Source organism: Aptenodytes patagonicus, chromosome 21, assembly GCF_965638725.1.
Source record: "Aptenodytes patagonicus chromosome 21, bAptPat1.pri.cur, whole genome shotgun sequence".
NCBI classification, from domain to species: Eukaryota; Metazoa; Chordata; class Aves; order Sphenisciformes; family Spheniscidae; genus Aptenodytes; species Aptenodytes patagonicus.
The window spans coordinates 5,446,450-5,459,537 of NC_134969.1; the positions used below are offsets into that span (position 1 = coordinate 5,446,450).

At 59.3% G+C, this 13,088-nt stretch overlaps 1 protein-coding gene across 5 annotated transcripts in view; it reads left to right on the top strand.

The window, feature by feature from the left end:
* Positions 1-13,088, top strand: part of PTPRU (protein tyrosine phosphatase receptor type U) — an 82,796-nt gene that overhangs the window by 28,137 nt on the left and 41,571 nt on the right. For all 5 annotated transcript variants that reach the window (XM_076357613.1, XM_076357614.1, XM_076357615.1 and 2 more), the window contains exons 7-14: positions 412-705; positions 3,930-4,238; positions 8,413-8,522; positions 8,951-9,152; positions 10,025-10,127; positions 10,261-10,534; positions 12,299-12,335; positions 12,865-13,003. In XM_076357613.1, coding sequence (XP_076213728.1) covers positions 412-705; positions 3,930-4,238; positions 8,413-8,522; positions 8,951-9,152; positions 10,025-10,127; positions 10,261-10,534; positions 12,299-12,335; positions 12,865-13,003 — 1,468 coding nt within the window. The remainder of the gene's footprint in view (positions 1-411; positions 706-3,929; positions 4,239-8,412; positions 8,523-8,950; positions 9,153-10,024; positions 10,128-10,260; positions 10,535-12,298; positions 12,336-12,864; positions 13,004-13,088) is intronic.

A 13,088-nucleotide genomic window follows, 5' to 3' on the forward strand; every position in this document is an offset into this window, starting at 1 on the left:
ATTATGGTGAAACTGTGCAGCACCATGCTGGGCAGTGTATCTTATAAAGATAATTAAGGTTTGATCAGATGAAACCCTACTGCAGCTGTTAAAGCCTCGCTAAAAGTGATGGAGGGCGTATGTGCAGGCTGAAGTTTAAAGACTGGATGGTGCCCTCCTATACTTTGGTGTCAATCCTCACGTCCTCTGGGTGAGGGATCCGAGTTTGTCCCGTGCCCCGCAGTCTGAAGGTGATGGGGTTGTTTGGGAAGAGGTGTTGTGAATGTCTCGACTGTAGCTAGTAGAAAAAGAAAAAAAAAAATAGTGGTAGCTGTGGCTGTGCCGGTGTTGCCCTGGCTCCAGGGCTGGGGATGCTGTGGAGCTGCTTCTGGAGGGGGATGCTCCACCTGCCCCATCTCTGCTCTCTTCCAGAGCCCCCCACGCCCATTGCACCCCCCCAGCTGCTCCGGGCCGGCTCCACCTACCTCATCATCCAGCTCAACACCAACTCCATCATCGGGGACGGCCCCATTGTGCGCAAGGAGATCGAGTACCGCATGACCTCGGGGCCCTGGTCAGAGGTCCACGCTGTCAACATGCAGACCTACAAGCTCTGGCACCTGGATCCGGACACGGAGTACGAGATCAGTGTCCTGCTCACCCGACCCGGCGAGGGGGGCACCGGCAAACCGGGGCCGCCCCTCATCAGCCGCACCAAGTGTGCAGGTGGGTCCCATGCTGCATCCCGGCCACCCCGGGTAGGTGGCCTTGGGCAAAGGTCCCCTGCCACCATGAGCCTTGGGGAGCGCGGTTGGGGCTGGATGGGTGCCGAAGGCATTTGCCACTGTGGTCCAGGAGCTTGAAGCATCGCTCATGGACATGAGGAAAAATGTCTTTACTGAAAGAGTGGTTAAACATTGGAGCAGGCTGCCCAGGGAAGTGGTGGAGTCCCCATCCCTGGAGGTATTTAAAAGACGTGTAGATGAGGTGCTTAGGGACATGGTTTAGTGGGTGGTGGTGTTGGGTCGACGGTTGGACTCGATGATCTTAGAGGTCTTTTCCAACCTTAATGATTCTATGATTCTGTGATTCTTCCGACAGATCCGCCTTTAATTGACTTTTTAGCGGCTGTGCGCAGCATCTCGGGAGGGATCGCTAATTAAAGCCATGTTGTGATCATGGCTGGAGGGTAGCAGGGTGTATGAGCGAGGCTGGATCTTGAGCCAACGCAATCAGCCTGTGCAGAGGGGCTGAATGTCTGTCCAGTCTGAAAACGCCCTGACGGATGGTGGGTTTTTGCTGGTCAGAGTCAACAGTAGCCAGGTGTGACCTCGGGGCAGGAAGGCACAGCAACGGGATGCAGAGAGTTAGCAGCTGCCATGCGGCTGGTTTCCATCCCTGGAGCCGGGCAAAGGCCGGCAGGAGACGGCTGCTTCCCCTCCGCCGGGGCTGCGGGCTCAGGGCCGGACCCAGCTCAGGGCATCCCCAAACCTCGGGACCGCGGTCCCTGAGGATGAGCCCCTTGGCTGTCCCTAGCGAGGTTCCCATCTTGTTCCCTCCTCAGAGGGAGCTGTAGATTATTCTCCAGTGCCTGGTTTTGAGTGGTCGGTGCCTCTAAAGACATTTCTTTTAAGATTACGTTAATCCTATGCCACACCGGCGGGGTGGTAGCCAAGCTGGGGGGGTTGGCTGCCTTCCCACGCACGGTGATGACCTGGGGGTAATTCAGGGCAACCCCATCCCTGCCGAAGCCCCCCTGGGGTGTCGCCAGGGAAGGTGGGAGCTGGGGTTTCTCTCTGCCAAAATGCCCCAACGGAGCCCACGGTGCAACCGTGCTGCCGGTCTGGGGGGTGATGGGGGGAAGACTTCTCCAGTGCCGTGGGGCTGCAGGGGAGCCTGTTTCCCTCAGGGGAGTCTGACCCTGCATCCCTACGGGGGGGGTGACCCGGCGTGGGGGACGTCCCCATCCCCGGCTGCGGCGGGGCTGGTGGCGGCGTTTCAGACTCTCCATGGCAACCGCCTTCCTGATGCCGGCGTTCAACTGCTGGTAATTGAGCAAAGTTGAAGGCAGCAAGACAGCGTGATGGAGGCGCAGGATTGTCACGCCGTCTTCACCCCGAGACCCGGCACCGCCGTGATGCTGGGCTGGGACCCTGCAAAAAAAAAAAACCAAAACCCAACCCAGCGAAAGTGGAGGTCCGTGCTGCTGAACTGGGAACGAGCTGGGAGCATCACCCTGCAGACAGGGACCGGTGGGTTCATCCTCCTTACAGGTGGCAGGAGCGGAGCAGGACACGGCCGCGCGGCCCCAGGGCTGCGGGGTGTCCCCGGCGGCTTCGGCTGTGGCTGCGGGGAGCCCCACGTGCAGGGTCGGCTTTGGAGACGGGTGCGCTCAGGCCTGTGAAGAGAGTGGACGGTGCTGGCCCAGGGGTGGAGGGGGAGATGCAAACCCCGACCCAAGCATCGTGGCGAGGGGCTGGCAGGAGCTTTTCATCCCAGATTAATTTTCAGAGGTGCTGCGGGAAAGCCCAGGTTTCCGCATTACCTTGAAGCCGACGACAGGCGCTGTTTGACACTCTCGGCGCCCCATATTTAATATCCTGTGGCTTCCCCAGCTCTTCCCACGTGCTATAACGATGTATGTTTTCTCCCCGGCTTCTCCTGGATCACGGCGGGTTTGCAGATGGTGACACAGCCGCCCTTCCTCCACCCAAAAGGCGGCTGCGGTTGGATCCTCTGCATCCTCCGAGCCTCGCCAGCCCATCTGCCCAGTGCCGTGTCTCCCACACTTTGTAGGATCCAGCCTGGGAGGGGACCCTGGAAAAAGCCGCCGGGTAGATGCATCCTGCAGCTGCTGGGGCGAGGGGAGATTCCCCACGTGGCCGCGTGCTGCCTGCCGTCATCGGCCCCGGGTGCCGTGCTGCCGGCCTCTGCCCGGAGCATTTAAATACACTGGAATAAAAAGGAGAGGGGAAGGTTGAAGCCTGGCACCGCACGGCGCTGCCCGGGGAGGTGTGGGGGGCTCTGGAGGCCTTAGGGAGAGGTGGCAGGAGAGGTCCCCGTGCCCTTGGCCACCCAACGGGGGAGGGATGCCGGTGGGCATCGGGGCTGAGGTTTGGTGTTTTTTGGTAGAGCCGGACGTGGCAACGGGTTTAAGGCTGGGGTCCCCGCAGGGTGGGGCTGTGTGCCTATTGCTGTGCTCGCCCCCCCCCCCCAAAACCAACTGGGGTTTTGCATGGTCCCACGAGGGCGTTGGGACCTGCAGGAGCATCCGCTGAGGTTGCAAAAGCCTCTTGCAAACCTGAGCTGCCCAAATTGCTCCGCAGTGCAAATCCCAGGGGAATCGCCTGGGGGATCAGCTCTGGGACAGGGTGGACAAAGACCCTCCTTCCCTCTCGGTGTCCTTCTCACCACCCTTGGGTATGGAAAAGAGTTTACTGCCATTAACCCAAACCACCTGTGTGCGTGTGCTGTTGGCAAAGGAGCTTGGCTCCTCATTAAATCTGACTTCTCCTGTTCACGCCAATTAAAGCTAATTAAACTCCTTCCCAGCAACGGTGCTCAGTCTCTCTCCTTTGGAGAGCCTGACATGGGCTTGATGAAAATGCGAGGGCTCCCATCGTGCAAGCACGTTTACCTGGTTATTTGGGGCCGCTCGCGGTGTGGATGCTCCCGGTGCCCGCCGTGGCTCTTCCGTAGGGGAGGATGAGCCAACGGGGGCTGCTGACCCTGCGGTGTTGGTGGCTTTGAGACCCGGTGACGTCCCCAGCCCTGTCTGCAGCGCAGCAGCATCCTGTGCCGGGGCTGGTCTCAGTTTTGGGGTCAGGGTTGCTCTTTACACCCGGCCATCTCACCCCTATGCTGTAAAAGGGCTTTCCCTGATAATACACTTAAACCCACGAGATGTTTTGCTTCATCGCTCATCTCTCCCCATCTCTCTTCCCCTGCAGAGCCCATGCGGGCCCCCAAAGGCCTGGCTTTCTCTGAAATCCAGTCCAGGCAGCTGACGTTGCAGTGGGAGCCGCTGGGCTACAACCTGACCCGCTGTCACACCTACACCGTCTCGCTCTGCTACCGCTATTTCGTGGGCACCGGCCACAACCAAACCTTCCGGGAGTGTGTGAAGATGGAGCGTAACGCCAACCGCTACACCATCAAAAACCTGCTGCCCTACAAGAACATCCACGTCAAGCTCATCCTCTCTAACCCCGAGGGTCGCAAGGAAGGCAAGGAGGTGATATTCCAGACAGATGAGGACGGTGAGTCTGCCCGGGGGGGGTTGCATCGTCCCCAGAAATGTGACTCCGTGGCTGGCGAGCTGCCGGGGTGTGGCACGGTGCACATCTGTGGCTCTTGGCCAAGGGCATGATGGGAATATCTCCTGCAGCCGTCGCGCTAGCGGGGAGGTGAAAAGGCTGTTGCAGCCCCAGGGCTGTGCAAGGGGAGGCGAGAGAAAGGGGCAATGACGGTGGCTGGGGAAGGGAAATGCTGGGAGCGGCTTGTGCGGACGAGGGGGATGGGGCAGCACCGGTTGCTCTGGCGGAGGAACATCCTACGTTGCTGCAGAAATGCTGCCCTGGTCCTTTGAGTGGAACGATTTAGCTGTGCCCGGTCCGGTGAAGGGCACAACGGTTGGCTGATGCCCGGCTTCTTCCAGCACGAGTCATCCTCGCTCATCCCTTAGTGTGGAACCAAAGCCTAGCAGCAATAATAATAATTGAAACAATCAATGCTTTGCACTTAGGTAATATCTTTTATCTGCTTGGTCGCTGATCAGTTCGGCATTGCTGCATTGCTGGGAGACAGCTCTTAACCAGAGCCCGGTGCAGCTTTGCTCAGCTTCCCCAGTGCTCTTCCCCGGTTAATCATAGAATCATAGAATCATTGAGGTTGGAAAAGACCTCTAAGATCATCAAGTCCAACTGTCGATCCAACACCCCCATGCCCACTAAACCATGTCCCTAAGTGCCTCATCTACTTGTCTTTTAAACACCTCCAGGGATGGGGACTCCACCACTGCCCTGGGCAGCCTGTTCCAATGTTTCACCACTCTTTCAGTAAAGACATTTTTCCTCACGTCCAATCTAAACCTCCCCTGGTGCAACTTGAGGCCGTTTCCTCTCGTCCTATCGCTTGTTACTTGGGAGAAGAGACCAACACCCACCTCGCTACAACCTCCTTTCAGGGAGTTGTAGAGAGCGATGAGGTCTCCCCTCAGCCTCCTTTTCTCCAGGCTAAACAACCCCAGTTCCCTCAGCCGCTCCTCATCAGACTTGTTGTCCAGTTTGCTGGAGAACAAGTTTGCTCTCGGGTGTGTTCGGGTTGTGCAAACGAGCTCTGTGGATGAGCGTGTGTTGATAAGGGATGTCTGGCCCCGGTTATTTGCCAGCAGCGTTGCTCCTGAGCAGCCGAGCTGTTTCTCTTCTCCCTGTCCTGGCCGTGCCCTGGGGTTGGGTCCCCGCTGCCAGCACCTGAGCGGGGCTGACGTCCTCTCCGGAGGCTCCAGCGTTGCTCCCGGACTCCTGGGTTTGGCATCTCTTGCTCCTGCCCAACCCTTCCCCGAGGATGTCCTGGAGCTGGGGCCACCGGAGAGGTCTCCCAGGTCTGGCCTTACCCTGCACCACAGTCCCTGGCTGCGGCTCTCCATCAGTGGAGTGCTTGGGTGATTTTGGGTTCTGGAGATCCGGTGAACGTGGCAGGAGGTACAGGGCAGAGCCAGCTCCATGTCTCCGGTGCCACCCATCAGTGACGGGCCGCATCCAGGGCTGGCAGCTCCCGCCACTCCTTCCACTCGTCACACCCTCTTCGCTGCCCCATCAGCATCTCCTCTGCGTGCCGTGCCGACTCAGCCGCCTTCAAGGACAGCTGGGCAGCCCCCAAATGCTGCCGCTCTGACCGCTGGTCCTGCAGCCCGCTGGGGCGAGGGGGTCTCATCCTGGTCTGCCGAGGGCAGCAGCGGTTGGGGCTTGCGTGTGGTGCAAGGAGCCGCTGTGCCCTGGGGTGGGTGCTGAGTGTGGCCGGAGCATCCCTGGCTCCCGCAGAGACACCGGCGCTTACTGTTAAGCAAGAACGTAATTCATCTCCGAAGCACTTTTTAGTATCACGAATCAGCAATTAAGGTGGAAAATTGATAATTGCAAAGGATCTGGCCGGCTCCAGACCCCCTGGACGACCCCCGAGGAGAAGCCTGCCATGAGATCCCCCTGCGTGGGACTCGCCTCGATTTGGGACCCACCGAACCGTGCAGCTTTTGTGTGTGCGTTGCTCATCGCTCCCGTTTCCCAGGCTGGAAAGCAAAGCCTACAGAGCTGGAGCGGAGCCGGGAGGGTCTCCGGGTCCCGTTTTCAGCTCTAAAGCTGAAATTCGGCACCTTTCTCTGTGCGTCAGCACTTTCTGTATCCCCAACCCTGAGCCTGCCCGATTGGGGGCACCCAGCTTCACGCTCCTGACGGTTTATTTTCTGGCTCTAATTGCTTCAGCTGTTCTCACTGTGCTGTGACTGTTCCAGCTGTTTCCGTATTGAATATTAATACAGGAGCTCCAGATGTTTTTTTGCTATACTGTAATCACTCCAGCTGCTTTCCCCTATGCCTTGATTAACCGGGGCTTGCGGCTCGCCCCTTGGATTGAACTTGGGGCCGCGTATACGGCCGGCCTCGGGTGGGATCGATCGATGGATATCTGCCTGTGGATATGTTGCGAATATTACATGCAGGCTTGGCCCGGCGTCTCCCTGCCTGGGAGGATGGTGAGGATTCGAGCTCCCGCAACCGGGTGACGGGCAGCCGCTTGATAAGACCCTTGAAGCACAGGGCCAGCTTCGGCTGCAGCGTCCGCTGGTGCGATGCTGGGGCTTGTCTGGGAGTGGGGGGGCCCTGGCGTAGGCTGCAAAGATGCACACCCCCATCCCAAGGGGTAAACCCTGTTTTGGGACTGGAAGACCCATTTTTGGGGTATTAATAACTGGGCCAAACCAAGGGCGTTGTTCACAGCATCCCCCTTGGACGCCGGGTGAAGTCCTGCTGCCTCCTGGGTGCGTGGGCAGGGCACCGAGAGAGGAGAGCGACCCATCCGTAGGTTGCCCAGCTGGTGTTCAAGTGCCCCATATGGATCCAAGGATGCTCGGGAAGGTCGGTGACCGTCGGCTGGAGATTTTGGACTATGTCTGCACGAAACGATGAGGCTCAATCCCAGGTGCCTATGGAAATGCCATTGCAGCGTGTTGGTGCTGGGGAGAGGCGTGTGCAGGGAGCTGGTTCCCTCCCTTGCAGGCAGGGTGCATGCAGTGCCAGCCAGAAGAAATATATGTAAATACATAAAGAAATATATATGTGCGTATATGGATGGCAGAGGGGTATACGCACACCTGGGAGCCATTGTGCGCCTCTGCCGGTCTCAGCCTGCTGCATGCACAAGCGCGTCGTGCCCGTACCTATATATATAAAAATATTTATATAGGTACACACATTCTTGCCCTAAAGGTTTCCGTAATTCTCCGTGAATTTAATCAGTGCCTTGTGTACATGTGTAGGACACGGTGCCTCTGATTAAATTAACTTGTAAATCAAGTGGAAATTGTGTATTTGCACGGTGGGAAGCGCGCGGAAGGCGATCCCTCTCTCTCGGCCCCGTAATTAGATCTGAACAAAAGCTGCAAAAAAGAAAAATAGAGGGGAAGCGCTGACGTCCCTCTGCAACGAGAGGGTGCGTGTTTCGGGTACTCAAGCCCGCAGTGGAGGATGCTGCTGGTGAATTTGCGGTCTTTGCTGAGCCGTCGCCTCTCCTGTCCTCCTCGCTCACCCCCTCGGGTCAAGAAATCCATGGTAAAGAAGTGAATATTGATCCCAGTGCTGTCGATCGCTGTTATTGTTTGCGGTTATTATTGTTGGTGGTGTTAATTAGAGGGGAAGGTTGGGGCATGTCAAGCCCGTGCGCAGATGAGGATGTTATTGCTTGCTGGGGGGAGCGCTGGCAATGTCTCCCGAGGATGCCGGTGGCTCCGGCGGGGGGATTTGGGTTGCGTGGGAAAAGGGAATTTTTTTTTGTTTTGTTTCCTCGCACTGGTGAACTCGGGTGAGCTCCGCCGGTGATGGCGCCTGGGGGCTTGCTGCTGTGCTGTGGGAAACTGGGTGCGATGCCAGAAATGGTACCTGCAGGGTTTGTGCCGTGGCGAGGGGACCTCCCTCCCCACCCCCCCCACCCATGGCAAAGTGTCACCAGTGGGCCTGGGAGCACGGCAGGAGCATCGTTGCCCTGGGGAGCCACCAGCCCCGTCTGGTGGCACATGCCAGAGCTGGGTGACATGGCAGAGGGGACGCGGTGGCTCGGTCACGGGGGAGAGCTGCTGCAGCCTCCTGGAGGGGTTTCCCAGATGATTTATCCTTCCAGCCTGGTTTCTTGCCACATCTGAGCATGTCCCCTTTCCTTCCCCAGTGCCCGGTGGCATCTCCTCAGAGTCCCTCACCTTCACCCCGCTGGAGGACATGATATTTCTGAAGTGGGAGGAACCGGTGGAGCCCAACGGCCTCATCACACAGTACGAGGTACGTCCCGGCCGGCTGCGGCACCCGCAGGGGACCCACGGGGACATGGGAGGGTCCCATCGGGGGGGATGCGGTGTGGGAGATCTGGGGCAACCACCACTTTTGGTCACAGGGATTAAGGGTGGCTGCGGTGTTATTGCTGCTCCCGAGCCCTTCGTTTGGAGCACGGATCCAGCCTGCGTTCTTCTTCCTGCTGGCAGGGTCTGTCCCTGCTGGGGAGTCCTGCTTTTGGGGTCACCAGTATTATCCAGCAAGGGCTTTTCTGATGAACCTCTGCTTTTGATTTACCCCAAAAAGCATCTGCCTTCCAGGCTGCCCCTATGACCATCCCCTCCTCTGAATCCATCCCTTTGACCCCTTCTCCGCCCGGATCTGGGGTCTCTCCCCTCTCCTGCGGCTGCTGGTGATGCTCTGCTCTGTCCCTGCAGATCAGCTACCAGAGCATTGAGTCCTCCGACCCGGCGGTCAATGTGCCTGGCCCGCGACGCACTGTCTCCAAACTACACAATGAGACCTACCACGTCTTCTCCAACCTCCACCCCGGCACAACCTACCTCTTCTCGGTCCGGGCCCGCACCGGCAAGGGCTTTGGCCAGACGGCGCTCACCGAGATCACCACCAACATCTCTGGTAGGTTCCCCCAGGCTCCACGCCTGGTGCTGGGGCTTCTCCTCCGCACAGGTATATGATGGCAGTGCTGGAGCCTCCGGTGCGCTCCCGTGGATTTTGGTGACTGGCTGCTGCTATCGAAGGATGCTCTTGATGGTGGCAGCCATGCCGTGAGCCCCCCGGGCAGCCCCCCAGACCCATCAGCTGGGTTGAATGTGGGTCTCTGGCTGGGGAGTCCGGCCAGCCAGGCGCACTGGTGCTGGCTGAGCTATCAGCGTACAGCGAGGGATTAATTGGGCTTCGTTGATAAGCCTCAGACTACTTGGGGCTGTTTGCTCGTGTCCGCGGCATTGATATTAACTGCAAGCAAATGGGCTGAGATGAGCCCTAACGGGGACACTGAAATTGCAAAGCGGCTGCTAGTGATGGCTTGGGGACCACGGAGCTGTGCCGGGCATGAAGGGGATCCCCCGCCTTGGTCTGGGGGTGCTGCTGGGCTGGCTTGGGTGTGCTTCTGCCCTGGGTGGGAGGCTCGCGCTGTGCCGGCAGTTCGGAGTGCTGCCGTCCCTGGAGTGCATCTCCAGGGTGGAGCGTTCGGGTCCTGCCGAGGTCGGATCCTGCTCCTGTCTCCTCTCCTCTGCCAGACCGGCATTGATAACCCTCCCTAAGCTCACACCCACGGGTCCTCTCCCAACTGCGACGTTTGCTCGAGACCTGGAGGGGTCTTCTCTCTTTGTAATAATCCACATTACACCATTCGGTGATGCCTTGCCATGGGCAAGGCTGCTCATGCCTCAGTTTCCCCTCGGGGGGGGGGGGAGGGGGGGCAGCCCCGAGTGCATCCCTGGGGATCAGGACTCAACCCTGCCTGCTCTCCCCTGCTCCCTTTGCAGCTCCCACCTTTGACTACGGGGACATGCCGTCGCCGCTGAGCGAGTCAGAGAGCACCATCACGGTGCTGCTGCGGCCGGCGCAGGGCAGAGGGGCTCCCATCAGGTAGGTTGGGGCTGCGCAAGGGCAAAAGACTCCCAGAAATGGGGTGGCACGGCATGGGCGGTGGGGTCGAGCACCAAGGGAAGGGCAGGACCATCCTTTTTCACGAAGCTAACCTGTGCATGGCCCTCACCAGCACCTACCAGGTCATCGTAGAAGAAGACCGGCCCAAGAAGCTCAAGCGGGAGTTGGGTGGGCAGGAGTGCTTCCCGGTGCCGCTCACCTTCGATGACGCCATGTCCCGTGGCTCTGTACACTACTTTGGGGCCGAGCTGCCTGCCAGCAGCCTCACCGAAGCCAAACCCTTCACCGTGGGGGACAACCAGACCTACAGCGGCTACTGGAACCCGCCGCTGGAGCCCAAGAAGGCGTATCTCATCTACTTCCAAGCCATGAGCAACCTCAAAGGGGTGAGTAGCCGGGGGACCCTGCTCCATCTGGTGGGGTGTCTGGGGTCCCGGTTGGACCAGGCAGGAGCACACCTCGGGTCCGGGGGGTGGGGTCAGAAAAAATGGGACTTGTTTTAGATCCCCCTCCCTTGGGCCCCCCCACTTTGGGCTCACCCCCAGTGTTCTGCCTGGGGGTAGCTGGTGCTCCGGGCCACCCTTACAGCACGTTGGGATCACGGATGGGTGTCCCCCTTCCTCCCGGCACCCCCGGGCTGTGCCCGTCCCCCTCCTGGTGCCAGTGCCAGGGGTGATGAAGGCCAGCCTCCGCCACCCCCTGCGGTACCGGCCGGGACCCCAACCAGCGCTAGTGCGGGGAAGACCACCTTCCTGGGGCTAATCCTGGGGTGGAAAGGGACCATTCGGGCAGCAAGAGCCATGTGCGTGTTACTGGGACCCGCTGCAGACGCAGCGGATGCTGCAGAGAGCTCCTGGGAAGCTGCCGAGTTCCCGGCTGCCCTCTTCCTGCCTGCTGCCGCCTGTTCTCTCGGCGAAGCCGTAACAGCCCCGCTCCAGCAGCAGCCCCCGCATCCCCCCCCCGGGGCTGATTTCCTCCAAGTCACCGGCGGGGACCGCTGGGACCCCCTGAGGACCCTTCTCGGCTTCACCTGCTCCGGCAGCTCCCGTCCCACCCCGGGGAGGATGAGCTGTGAAAGCGAAGCAGCAGGACCGCGACAGCGTCCTCATCCTGCACGGCTCCGTGTTGCCAGAAAGGTGCCGGGTTTTGAATCCTTTCCTCCTTCCGGGATTGTTCACACCTCGCTGGATTGTAACTAGAGCCGAGACGAACGAGGAAGATCTCTGCTCTGGCTCGCTCGGGCACTGCTGGATAATAACTGGTGGCTGACGCTGTTTTATAGCCTTCCTGCTGGGAGGCAATGGATTTGTCCCGGCTGATGTCAGACATTGCGAAAAAGCTGGATCCCAGCTTGGGTTTTTCATGGTTTTTGTGCCAGATGGAGCAAGAAGCAGGAGAAGCAAGAGCTGGTGACCTCGGGGAGAGCGGTGCCGGAGCCGGCCCTGCCCTGGGCACGCTGCGTGGGCAGGTCTCGGTCCGAGGGCGGATGGAGCAGCGTTGCCAGCACTGGTGTCCTGAGGGGCTGGAGGATGCTCGGGGAAGAAGGCAGTCCTGCCAAAATGGTGCTTTTTATTTTGCAACAGAAGTTGGATACACAGAAAATGGAATATTTCAGCTGAACCCATCCCTAAAAATGCAAATGCTAAAACTGTTGGAGAACTGAGCTGGAAGCCCTCATGGCAACCTTGGCAGCATGTGCAGAGCACCAGGGATGGGGCTTGTAAACTTTGATTGATGAAAAAACACCCCACGAAGCTCTGAATGATGACCTGGGAGTGTTTTAGCTGTAGTCGGTGACACGCTGGTGACCTGTGGCTTGGCTGGGTCTGCTGGTCCCTCCTTTGATGATCTTGAGCTTTGCCATCCCCTCTGTGCCAGGAGCGATAGCCTCGGCTAAACCTGGGGACGCTGGTTTAGGGGACACTGGGGACAGATCATTCAGCAGCATCTCTTGGTGTGTGTGTCCCCAGGAGCTCCTTTGGCTCAGCAGCGGGTGCTGCAGCACAAATCACCTGCACGCTCCCTCGATTTGGGGGTCAAAGCACCGACGGACCAGCCTTACGTCCGCCCAGCCTCGCTTGGAGTGGGAGCGGGGAGCGGAGCCTCTGGGATGCTCATCCGACACTGACCCCCCTTTTTTCCCTCCATAGGAAACCCGTCTGAACTGTGTCCGGATCGCCCGCAAAGGTGAGCCCTCCCTTTCCCAGCCGGCGTGATCCTGCTGAGGCTGTGGAACCGAACCTGCGGCTGCTCCGGCAGTCAGGGCTGTGCCGGCGGGTGTCGTTACCGGCGCTGGTGGCGGTCGGGGTGCGCGCAGTGGTTTATTACAGTCCCATCCTGCGCTCCTGCTTCCCACTTTCTTTGGTATCTGGGTTTTTCCCTTGGTTGAGTTTTTCCTCTTAATGCCATTATCACGGTTGCGGTGGGAGACCGGAGTCGGTGGTGCTGGATTCGGAATCGGGGGATGGACAAGCTTGCGTTGGGTGTGACAAAAGGTGGCACAAAGGGACCGTCTCACCCCACGGGAACCGAGAGGGGGACTTGCCCATGGTCACGGTGTGGCACTGCAGAGCCCCGTGATGTCTTGGTGGAATAAAACATGTTCAAGGAGCAATGTGCATCGCATGGGACAAATCCCAGTGATTTCCCGTCTGATGTTGCCAGCCCCCCTGGAGCTGAGCACTGACCCCTCCCGCTTGTCCTTGTCCCCTGGCAGCTGCCTGCAAAGAGAGCAAGCGTCCCCTGGAGGTGTCGCAGCACTCGGAGGAGATGGGCCTGATCCTGGGGATCTGTGCTGGGGGGCTCATCGTCCTGATTATCCTCCTGGGAGCCATCATCGTCATCATTCGGAAAGGGTAAGGAGATCCGGTGTGGTGGCTGGTGCCTCCATCCGTCCCCTCCTCCCAGCTCAGCCCTTCTCCACCACCCCAGCACTAACTG